At 42.4% G+C, this 12,420-nt stretch overlaps 1 protein-coding gene across 4 annotated transcripts in view; it reads left to right on the top strand.

Moving 5' to 3' along the window:
• The window catches only part of EVI5 (ecotropic viral integration site 5), a 936,315-nt gene that overhangs the window by 143,304 nt on the left and 780,591 nt on the right, over positions 1 to 12,420 (top strand). For 2 of the 4 annotated variants that reach the window (XM_078646332.1, XM_078646329.1), the window contains exon 1: positions 10,274 to 10,352. The exons of 1 other annotated variant lie outside the window; for it this stretch is intronic. In XM_078646332.1, coding sequence (XP_078502458.1) covers positions 10,350 to 10,352 — 3 coding nt within the window. In that variant the 5' untranslated portion in view covers positions 10,274 to 10,349. Of the gene's footprint in view, positions 1 to 4,253; positions 4,372 to 10,273; positions 10,353 to 12,420 lie in introns of those variants that run through there. One more of the 4 variants, XM_078646331.1, reaches the window with a different exon arrangement.

The following is a 12,420-nucleotide window of genomic DNA, read 5'->3' as shown; positions in this document are numbered from 1 at the left end:
GGGGCTCCTCCGGGCTCCAGAACGCTCCTCCGGACTCCAGAGCGGAGCCGGCACCCTGCTTCTCCCCACTCCGCTGGGGAGGCTTCGTCAACCATCCGGCTGCACTCGGCAGCTTTCCCAGGCGGCGGCCGGTACCACAGGTATGCGCAGGGCTCCCATCGGCACACAGGAGCCCTGCTTGGGAAGACGCTTCTCCCGGGGCTCCCATCAACTCACGGGAGCCCCACGCCGGCACTCGAGGAGACGGGGTAGGCTCCCGCCCTCCTTTCTCGCACCACTTCCTGCCTTCCACGCTTCCTGTCCTGCCGCGGCCCCGCCCTGTCACAGGCCGGCTTGCCTGACTTCCGGGCGGCCGCGGCGGGACAAACTCAGGCATAATGAGGGGTGGGCACCCTCGGTAGGTAATAAAAATGTAAAAGCGAGGTGGGCACTCGCTAAGGCACACAAACACGGGGTGGGCACCCGTACTAATTGGCAGCAAGGCTGTTCCGGGCAACAACCCCAAAAAAAATGGCGGCCGCAAACGTCCAAAATTTCCGGAATCGGGGGCGTGTGTTTTGCGTTCTGAGTGACGGTAAGACGTCACAGGGCGAAAGAACGCAAAAAACACGCCCCCGAAAGACGGGGCTTCAACCGAGTGATGCCCCTCTCCTCCAATGGCTGGCCTCCGTTTAGGAAGCCAGCCAATGGAGAAGAGGGGCGGGTTGAAGCCCCCTAACTAATAAACATAAAATCTCCGGACTCCACCCACTGCTACACAGTGCGACAGTCCTCGACCCAAAAAGCAGTAAGGCAAGCATTGGTTTGCTCTGGGATTGTTTTTGTAGAAGCCGCATGGCCAGCAAGAGCTCTGTGAAGTGAGAGCAAGCTGCAGGGACCGTCTATGCTTTTACGTAGGTCAGTAAGGGTGTTAGGCACAGACTGTTCCCTGTAAACAAAAAACAGCACAGGAGGGGTAGTAAGGGAAAAGAGTTAGGGAGCACCAAGCAAAAAGCGTTACTTCACGTCATGTTCCTTGTTTGTTTTACAAGTCGCCATTAGTCTGAAACGTCTTGCTTTGCCGCTTTGATATTGCAGTTTCCTCGAGGTCACTGTGAATAATTGCAGGTATTAAAGTGGAATTTAATGAAAAAGATATTTCTATTTAAATCGCCACAGTTTACGGACACATGCTGCAACTATGACAGGAAACAACTTTGGCTACATTACAACTTTAAAACTATGCCTCACTGTACGCACTGTGGTACGAGTAGTTCTTTTAAAGAAAGAGGATAGACTGAATAGTAGCAAAAGCAATAAAGGAAAATCCAGAAAGCAAGGAAAGGGTGCAGTACCACGGGCTGTTACTAGGTGTCCCTCCGGAGTTCTAAAGGGACTTCTTTTAGCCACAGAGGCACAATGCTTTAATGTTTATATGAAACAGCAGTTTTGAGGGAAGTGTTCCTAAACTGTGTGCGCATCTGTTCACAACACCCTCTGCTTTTTTTGCTGAACATGAGTGGACTAGCAGTAGGGAGTGGAAAGAAGGATGTGGCTGACTTTGGAACGAAGGAACACAGCGTTCGAGTCTGAGCGTCGCTTCACCATCCTGTGATTCTGGGCAGTATAGCTTGATCTCCTGACTTTAAAAAACAGGCCAGAAGTAATATAAGCCGTTTATGTCTGCACTGTGGCTACTGACGCGATCGTGGGGTCAGTTACACTGATTTATAACAAAAAAGTGCTCCTATGTAAATTAAGTGGGCATCCCTGAAGCGGATGCCGTGCTGATACACAAGCCCCAGACCGAACACCCCCAAAGAAATTGTGCATTGAATATACTTTTTAAAAAGTGTAAGGCCATATGTAACAGGGGCAGTCTGCTGGGATGGTCTGAAACACCAAAAGGTGGGACTAATTAAGCATGCTGACCAAACAAAAGCAGGTATTTACGAAGGGCAGGGACAGGAACGAATGGAAAAGATGGGAGGTGCTTCCAGCCACAGTCTATAGTATAGCATGCCTCACAGAGCTGTGCATTTGCTGCCCAGGCTCGACTTAAAAAACCCTTTCTTCATTGTTGCTCTAAAGCAGCCATGTAGTAGTCATGTAGCAAATCTATCACAACCTACACTCCGCATACCTGTTGACAGGTTCACCAGCTACGGTGGGTCTCTAGATTAGCACAGCCAGATCACCGTCAGAAAGGACACTTAAAAGCACAAAGAAAGAAAGGGAAAAAAGGACAGGGGCCTTCTTCGCTTTATGCACTAGGATCTGGAACAACATCCCTAGATCCATCAAGATCATTCCCGCCCTGCTCAGATTTAAGAAGTAGGTGAAGGCACGCCTTTTTGAAGAACACAACATTACAGCCAAGTAATAGTCTATTTTCACCCTGGGAACCCGGTTTCCCATTGATTCACATAGGATATGTCCCTAACATTGTCCCGCTATAGCACTGTTACCTTTTGAAAGGTTTGTGCTATACAGATACTACATACATAAAGTGTAAATCTGCCTCATTGCATCTATAGTTGAAAAGAACAATGAAGGTTGCATGATTATGGCTTTGAAAGCTAATCTTAAATTGAATATTTTGTAAAGTATATGTTCAAGATAAAGAACAGGTAATTTTACATTCTGTCTTTTTATGTATTCTCAACTGTGGGTACCTTGCAGGTTATTAATGCAACCGGAAATGCATCTGTAGGTTTTAATTCAGCGCTGTGCTTGGTGGTACTGAGTAACTATGTTCGCTTCATAGAATGCAAATCCTTTTCACTACATGTATGTGTGCCTTTGCTTATTTCCTATTTTACTACTGAAAAATAGATTGCAACATGCTTCCCTTACACAAAGTAAATTCCTAACATATCTTGCATGCTATTTCCTTAAGTTCACTCAGTTTCCTTTTCTTTTTTTTTACTTTTTGTGCTCATTTGACCTCCTATCTTCTTCCTTCATCTTCAGTAGTTTATACTGCAGTGATCCTGCTTAAAGCTAGATATGTAATTTTACTGACCATTTACAGCAACGGTGCTGGATCACATCAACTTCTCATTCTTGGGAAAGTGTGCAAAAGTCAGTATGAGGTCCCTCCGGAATCCCTAATTTGGGTGCAGATTAAGTGTGGATCATTCCCACAGAAGATGTTGGATGTTATCGTTTGGAAGAAGAATCAGGAGGCAAGTATGAGGTCTCGGCACTGGTGCAAGGGTCAGTTTCCTTTCTACCAGTAAGGTAGCTAGGGCCCTCTCTCTCTCTCTCTCCCCTGGACACTTGACTTTGATGTGGAGGTCACTGTAACTGGGCTTACGGAACAGGTGAGGTTATCATGGGGGAAACTATATGGTCTCGACCATTTTTTGCCCTGGTACCAGCCAACTTGTCTCAGCTGTATTCTACTGGCACGTTCCAGGGAAAGAGGGGCAGGTGATTAGGAGCCAATGATCTTTCGTGGACTAAACACAGTAATGCGGAGCACCATCTAGCATGCTCCTCATCTAGGTGCTAGAAACTCAACGTCATTTTGTGCCATCGGATGAAGTCTGTCTCTTCTTCTGTGTATTGTGGTGCTGTCCTGTTGCTCCTGTGGTTCGAGTCAGAGGCTCAAGTCTGAGTTTTCTTTGAAGAATTGTACTGGGTCTCCAGCATTCTGGTGGATTTTCTATTACACTGTCGCAGCCTGACCATATATATTTATCTCCTGAATCCTTTTCGTCACTACTCCACAGGTTATCCCAACTCCTTAGCTGTGCAGGTGTCGTTTGAGAGGGAGAGATCCACCCAGTCAACTAGCAAAGAACCAAGCTGTTAAAGGAGCCACTCTCCCCCAATGTACGGGACCATCATCTGTCCCCCAGAAGCGGAGGAAGCTCAATGGAAAACTGAGACACCAAGAAGCATCAATCCTCTCAAGGTAGTCTCTTGGTCAGGCGTCTGCAGCCTTCTTGGACCCAAACTTTGTCCTGACCAGGATGATGCATAAATCGTTTGATTTGTTGGTCCTGTGTGACTTAAGGCTTCTTACATCAAAAACCTCTTTCTTGATGGCCATGAGATTATCCAACTGCCCGAGTGAGCCTCAAGCCTTTTGCTTTTCAGGACGCTTTCATGGTTTTCCGTAATGACTAAGTCCTGGAGAACCTGTAACACATTTAGAATTGTATCTAAATGAAGAGATTGTTCTTCTAATATGTTCCCTTGTTTTTCTCATTTCTCTACAGTTGAGGAAATAAAAAACGATCTGGAATTCAGACTTGCAGTGTTCTATTATCTTGACAGACCCAGGGACCTACGTTCTAGTGTCTAAGTTTGGTACTGTTTGTCAACACAATCCAGCAGGGATTAGGCAGCAGCTGCATTTTCCAGGCATGAACTGTTTGCTAGGTAGGCTTCCACTTTTCACTCTGTTGATACTATGCTCTTTATGCTTCTTTCCAGACTGATGCTAAATATTGCTAGCAGTTTATTTGGAACTTGCTTTCCCAGGCCTATGCTACCTATTTCTGCTTTTCCCTTTTTTCATTGCAATTTGCTATAAAATCTTCTCACAAGATAAGCATGGGAAAGAGCAGGATGCAAAATAGGATAAAAGTAACACTAACTCTGGTAGTCTGTAGACTATTTTCAATTATTGACACTCATGCTGGCCGGGAATACTCGCCATTAGGCTCCCCTTTTCCAGAAGGCAACGGGATAAGGTGCACAGATGTGCAGCAGAATAGGCTATCCACGTATCATGCATGCATGCTTGTTAACTACATGCAAAGAACTGAATAATTAGCAATTCTAGAACTACTTTTCTTTCCCACCACTGAGTGCGAACAAACCTTATGATTGAGAACAGTAAACACAGTTAAAATGTACTATTCTTTAGAAATAACACAGGTGTATTGAAAACATAGGCCTCAGATATCCATCCCTACTTGCATGAGAAACAGAGTAGTAAATATTAAGAGTTCCCCTTGCTCACTTGCATGTCCTTGTGTAGAGGAGTCGCAAAAAAAATGAAAACTTTTTGGAAGGTTTATGTTGAAACTTCAAGTGCAAATTACATTGTATAACATTCAAATAGGAGGAGATTTCTTGCTAGCCACGATTCGGTTCATTGGCTTGTGTTTAGTCAGAAAATGGTTTTGCTGTGTTTGGCTCAAGTACTGGAGTGGATTTCTGCCGCAAATTGTGAAGCATTTTAAATATAACCAAACGAGATATATTTTAAAATTATTTCTAAAATAACTTCTAAGGGCTGCTTGTGTTACTGTGGAGAGAGCAATTCTATTCGTAACTGATAGCGAATAGATGTTGGGTATCATTAAACTCAGAAGACCCAATGTGATTGTCTGGACCCATATGGCACACTATTCTACTTCTGTGTAAGATTTGTGCAAATTTGTTTAAATGGAAAATAAACATTCTGGAAACCATTTTAGCTACACAATAGAGGATGAGGTATCTGCTCCCTTTTTAGGTCTCGCCTAGGCAGCGCGCATGCGCTGCTCTAGGAGTGGGCCTTTAGGAATCGGTCTTCACTTTTCAAGCACTCGTGCTTGTGGCGGTATCCACCTTCTGGGAGCGAGCAGCTGCGCGGCCACGTTAATTTCAAATTGATGGCCTCTGCTCACTCTCGCAAGGTGGATGCCGCCACAAGCACGAGTGCTTGAAAAGTGCAGACCGCTTGTTTTGTAGGCCTCAGGCTCTGAAGCTGTCACAGAACATCCAAACAAAATAAACTCTGCCCTTTTCATCCTCTTTGATTCACTGTTTACTAGACTAGTCCGCAGGGAGAAATGCCTGTTGTTTTTAGCTGAACTCAACAAGAATGAATCCAGTACTAAACCATTTGGAAAAATACCTTTAGAATGTGCAGTAGGCTTGATAAAATTAGAGTAAGTAGTGGTGTTTTTGTTCATTAAACGTTTTAAGTAGTGGCATAAGAAAGCTTTAATCATTCTCCTCAATCTTCCTTTCCTTTCAGAACATGATCAACTGCATGCTGCCACTCATATCTAGTTTTTGTTTTGTTAGAAAATTTCAGCTGGCTGATTGAAATATATATTTTTTAGTATATAAAGTGACTATTTATTTAACATTGTCCTACACAATTTAAATAGATGGTTTGTCTATGATGCATATGCTCCAGGATCATTAAAGTTGTGAGGATTTTTATATATCAGTGCTGTTGTGGCGACATTGAGTTTAAATATTTATTTGTGCGTTAGCTCGTCTGCTCGTATTGCTGTGCATGCGTACACAGATGTCAAATACTACATGCTATGTCAACGAGAGCAAAACATCTTTGGGGTTAATTTAAATACTAAATGCATAGTAATGAGCTAGCCTCTCCAGTAGCTGCATATTACACAATTCCAAAATAGCTGTTGCAATATATGGACTCTGAACTCTAAACATCACACACTACCGCCTTTCTGGTTTCTGCTTGTTAGCTATATTGAATGTACCAAACTAGACAGTACTCTGGACTGTCAGTATAGCGATTAGGGTTTTTTGTGTACACTCTCGTGGGACACCACAATTATTGGCAATTATTTACCAAAGGACGACTATTTCCCCTAAAATTCCAGCTGTAAGTAGTTATTGATTTAGCATAAAGGTCCAGTAGAATGTGTGAGAATACTTTCATTTTACTGTGATGAGGTGGGTGTGTAGGCTCTCTTCTCTGATGTTCACTTGCTGGGTTTCTATCCAGTGGACTGTCTCCTTGATGTGTGTATAATGGACCCCACTGGTGCTCCTGCCTCGCACAGAACGCCTAAAATAGCTCTGTGTTTAGGCTATTTAGACACTGAATCCGGATCGGAGTGTGAGTTTATTTACTGGTCAGTGCATTTCTGGAGTACTAGAGGCCTCCACAGTGCACAGGTCTATAGATTGGTCAAGAACTGTTCGTGTTTTTCAGTTTTCTTAATTTGTTTTTTAGATTGGTCCGATCTCGCCGATTATCCTGATTTTGGACTGGTGTGAATGAGATGGCGTGCTTTCCATGACACTTTACCTTTTATGGTTGTTAGGGTTGCTTGTATGATATGCCACGATTGTTTGTTGCAGAGTACAATGGGTACAGCTCTAGCACTATAAACTTGCAATGCTAATCCCTTGCTGCAAATTCGGACTAATTTGATTGTTTCTTTTGCTGTGCCAAATTTGAAAATGAGCTCCCCTGGTGCATGTATGCGAGTAGCGTCGGTGCACATTAACAGCAGGATGCACAATCTATAAGTTACTGAGACTTGTTCCAGTGGTTTTCAAAGATCAATCCCTGCGTTTTCAGTTGATGAAGCTCTCTGGTGAGCATGTAATTATCTTTCCTTTTGCTTGCTCATAGTGACCTTTGGGACTGGAGGTTGAGTTAGAGAGTAGGAGACTGCATGTGTGGTTCTCTCGGGTTGAAAGGGCATGTACAAGAGTGTTGATGGGCAGTTTTTTGTGCCTTTCATGGTCTAGTCAAATTGATCTGGATAGGTATCCTAACTTTACCGACATCATGACCTGGATGTGTCAGATCTATCTAAAGATTAACACAGAGAAGACAGAGGTGATGGAATTTGGATCAGCCCCACCTCTATGGAACCAAACCTGGTGGCCACATGAAGCCGCAGAATGTCCCCGTCCTGTGGAAAAGGTCAGAAATTTAGGGATCATGTTTGACAACAAGCTGAATTTTGGTGCGCAGGTGAATAATCTCATCCCTTCACGTTTCCTTCTTTTGAAGATTTTGAGAAAAATATTCCCATTTATACCCAAAGAGCTCCAAAAAACAGTGATGGTTGGGTTACTCCTGTCAAAACTGGACTACTCGAATGCACTGTTGTTGGGAATTGATAAATTCCAATTGCAAAAACTACAGTCTCTGCAAAATGTGGCAGCTAGACTCCTTTTGGGGCTACACAAAGGACAGCCAACGTCAGTAGGAATTAGATCACTGCACTGGCTGCCCATTAGACAGCGCATTGAATTTAAATCTTTAACCTTAGTCTATAAGGCAATAAACAGTGGGAGCGCCGAGGACTTTCAAAAACTGTTCATACCATATGTTCCCGCTCGGGCCTTTAGATCGGCCAGCCAAGGTCTTATAGAAACCGTGAAGTACAAACGAGCCAGATGGGGTGGCCGAGCTATTACATACTGCGCGGCCAAGCTCTGGAACAAACTGCCTCTGTCCCTGAGACATCAGCCGAATCTGCAGTGTTTCAGAAAGAACTTAAAAACCTGGCTCTTTACAACTACATAGGCTATGGTCCCAGCTTCTTCTTTTTCTACCCCTACATCCCAGCGCCAAGACGCCTCGGCATTGGAGTGCTTTACAAGCATCCAAACATAAACTTACCTAGAACGGGGAAAGGCACTGTTGTGTAGGCGATGCAGGAGTGCATGATGACTTGAAGTGTTTCTGGCTCTATAGTGTGGTGGAGTTCAGTGGGCTGTATCTTGCACTCTACTGTGTTGTAGGTAACCAGTATGTCTGGGTTGGCTGCCGGTCTTTTGGCTTTTTTGTTGTCATGGATTTTGTGAAACCTTATTGTTTGGGAAACCGATGGGCCACATCAATATTAAAACAAGCACTGGCATTACCAATAGGTCTCACTTTTGGGACCTTATTAGTATTTAGTTATGCTGCACAATATCCTTGGTGCAACAACATTAACTGTTGCATGGTTAAACACATACAAGGTCTAAAAGGAGAGACCTGTTGGCTATGCCAATGCTTGTTATACATTGCTTGCAGTGTGTCCATTCAGAAAATGTATGGTTTAAAGCAATACCTCTTAACCTGGTGTCTGCCACTGTTTAATAATATGATATTATTTAATATTCTAAAGTATGTATACATAAAAAGCAAAAACCAAAAATGTTATAATGGGCTTTAAAGGTGAAGGAATATGAAATTGGAGGCTAAAAATTAAAATGTTATTGTTTGCTTGATTCATGGAAAGAGCTAAGTACTGCAAACAGATCTAGTATGGACGATTGGCAACCTCCATTAAAGCACTGCGGCAAAAAAGCATGCCTCAGAAGCAAAAAAGGCAAAATGATATGCTGACGTCTAGAATATCTCCTCGTCTTTAAGAAATAAAATCACATTTTGAAAAGCTCCAACCTCAAATTAAATTGTGTTCATACTTATTCTTTGCTTCCATTAGGCCTGTTTATTATTTTTCATTGTTGAATGTAATTTTGGAAATTGTTTTTAAAATATTCTGCTAATATTGATAGTTTTATGCGTTGTTGATCCCAATAGGCCTTATGGTAGGCACCCTTTGGTTAATTTCCTACATATGCATTTGATCAAATAATTCTGACATTACTTAAAATGTATGCCATTTTTACACTAGACTAGGCCTTTTCATATACGTATGTTTTTCTTTTCACTGCTATCTGTATCTTCTAAAAAATTACTGAAATATTTGAATAAAAAAAAGGTGTATTTATTTTGTTTGTGAATTGAATAAAATATGTAATAATTTGTGTATTCGCTTGATGTATACTTCTGTATGTTCGTGTATTGTTCTGAGACTCAACCCGTAAACATTCCTTAGACCAGAGTCCCCGGCTTCCAATAGTAATGCAGTGGAGGCTCACAGAAGTCCAGATGTTAAGAACAGGTTGTTTAAAGCTTCCTTTTGAGTCCTGGGTTGAGATCTGTCACTAACTATGAGGTGCGTTGTGAACCTGAGCCTGAGCTCATGTTACTTTAGCACCTTCGCTGATCACAAGTCCTGTAAAAACCTGCTCATATATCTTAAAGACAAGTCTTCAAGCTGGGTGAGTGTCTGGGATTTCTTTGATCTTTGTTAAAGGAATTAATTTGCATAGGATTTTAACCTGAAACTCGTTACATCTCTCAAGTCTTGGCCACGCGAACAGATTGCACTTCTGGAAAAACCCTTGTGGTGTAAAAGCCAAATAAAAAACACAGTATTCTTTGGGCACGCTAGAAGGCAAAGCAGCTAAATTTGTCACACCCTCTTAGCGACTGCTATGGAAGGCATAAAGCGGCGGCAGAGCGAGTGATGTAACGATCACAAGACCACTGGCCTCTGGTAAAGTGTTGCTGACGTGCAGTGCGTATTTTTTGTTTATCATTTGTATTTCGCTGTGCATTTGTGCAACTCCCCTTCCTCTCGTCCCTTGAACTTCCTCCTGTAGCATTTATCAGTTAATTATTGCCGCTTCTGGCTCACGCTTTCCTCGCTGCTTTCCTAAGCAGTATTTTAGTATAATGTGCACATTCAGCAGTGCAGTTTGGCAGCCCAGAGAATCCGCATGTTGGCAGTTCATATAACTCACTGCAGGCGCTGCTCACTGACAGACAGCAGAACCGCACACACGGAGATTTACTGTGCATGGTAATGCTTTCCATTTCTTTCTCAGCTGAAATGTCCTGTGTTTAAGAAAGCTGATTGAATTTCTCTTAATGTAGAAAATGTAGCATTCCTGTTCTGTGTTTTCACACTATTGATTGTTGTGTTTTTACTGTATTAGAATCGTGTTTTATTTACAGTTCTTGACACTGTTTAAATTAACCTTTTCATATATTACAGCAGCCCTTGTAGTGTCTGGCACAAATGTATTTATTTCTCGATTTTTACAAAGCGCACACGTGATCCAAAGGTATTGGAAAGCTGTACTTAGATGCCATTATATGGAGGCAATGTTTTAGTTGCAGCACGTAAGCTTGGACAGTAGCAGTTTCTCACAACTTGCTCTGTGGTGCAAATACGTTAAAGGTGAACTTACACAATAGCAGCCCATTCCCTTCCATCATACCATTTCTATTGCCCAGTTAAAAAATTGTTTAGATCCTCAGGCGAAGAAAGATACTGCAGAAGTCTACAGTGGATGGCAGTTACAGATGCTGTGTTTGCCACATCTGGCTACACTTGTTCCTCGAGTGTGTGGACTACCAAATTGGCAAAGTGGGCACCGGCCTATGGGCCCCATTCCATTTAGGGCCCCCGTGACAACAGATCAAAATAATATTGATTTGATCTTGAAACACAATTACAGTCAAGCTTTCTTAAATATTGTTTCCAAAAGATTGGAAAAAATGAATCCACTCAAAGAAACGTAAACTTTACATGAAATACTCTATAGAGAAAACACTGTATTAATGTAATGTACCCATTGAATATTTAATGTTTTATTGCTTTAGTAAAAAAAATGTTTATAATAACATTAATAGTGATTACTGTTTAGTTTTGTGTAATAAAATTGGTTTATTTAAATTGTTGATTAGTAAAACTAAAAACATATTAGGAGATAATTTGCAATGGGGGCCTCCACAATTTTGACTGTGAAAGGGTGTCCACAGAGTTTAATCCGACACGGAGTATGACAAACTGTAGTGGTTCAGTAGCACCACCCAACATGTTTAAGGCCATGTTCATGCATCACACAGTGGACATTGGAAATAACTTTGTGCTTTCCCATTGAAATATTAGCGGTTACAGCTCAACCAGCGTTACTAAGTGGTGCGCATTGTTCAAGTTGACTTCCTGTCACAGAAGATCATGTGAAAGGATTCTTTCGCTTCGTTTGTCCAATTGAGTCCTGTGACTAAATGGAGGTTCGTCTTTATCTGAATGCAGACAAGTTTTTATGCGACAGTGTATTAGGAGAAGCTGAGAGTACCAACCCCAACCAACTTGTGTAGTTTGGATTTTTACTATGCAAAAACAATTGGGGAACCCTGGGTAGTTCCAAGTCGTTAGCTGCCTTTTTGTAAATGAAGGGCTTCTCAAACAACACCACCACTCTAAATGAACTTACCTTAGATGTCTGTCTTTCTAGCAGAATGCTTACGCATAGGATAAATCCAATGTCACCCCACTGTGTTAGACAAGTGACACCCTTTTTTTTTTCCTCTTCTTAAGCAAAGTATCAGTAAGTGCTGTCCATACCGAGGTAAAATAAAGGCATTTTACCGTTTTAGGCATAGAATTACCTCAATGGAATTAATAAAGTACTGCCCGTGGCAATCTGGAATAAATAAAAGCAGTTCCTAACACATATGGTTTACTCTAGTAAATCTCAGCAGTGGCTAGCAAGTCTGCATAGTTACGGGTCAATTTCTTGTCTTTGGGGGAACATGTTTTTAGCCCCAGGTTTTGCACACCATGGCTGGCTCATGGGGATGGATATTGTCTATCTGAGGGTCCTCTCCTGCTGTAGGACGTTGAGGGTTAAGAGGTGTGTTTTTTGGATGTTGATCTTGAAGCTCAAGGCCATGCTTAATGTCTCCAATTCCTTGAGGAGGGCAGGGAAATAATTGCGGTTTGGAAATGCTCATCATGACATCATCAGCGTAGAGAGCAATTTTGTGTTCATGGCATCCCAGTGTAATCCCTCAGATGTTTGGGTCGGTCCTCATCCACTCCTCTAGGGGCTCCATGTAGAAGGCAAAACGTTGTAGAG

The sequence above is a fragment of the Lissotriton helveticus genome, chromosome 1_1 (genome assembly GCF_964261635.1).
Source record: "Lissotriton helveticus chromosome 1_1, aLisHel1.1, whole genome shotgun sequence".
Lineage (NCBI taxonomy): Eukaryota > Metazoa > Chordata > Amphibia > Caudata > Salamandridae > Lissotriton > Lissotriton helveticus.
Note: the sequence above shows the minus strand (reverse complement) of the source record. Positions and strands in the feature narration are given on the sequence as shown.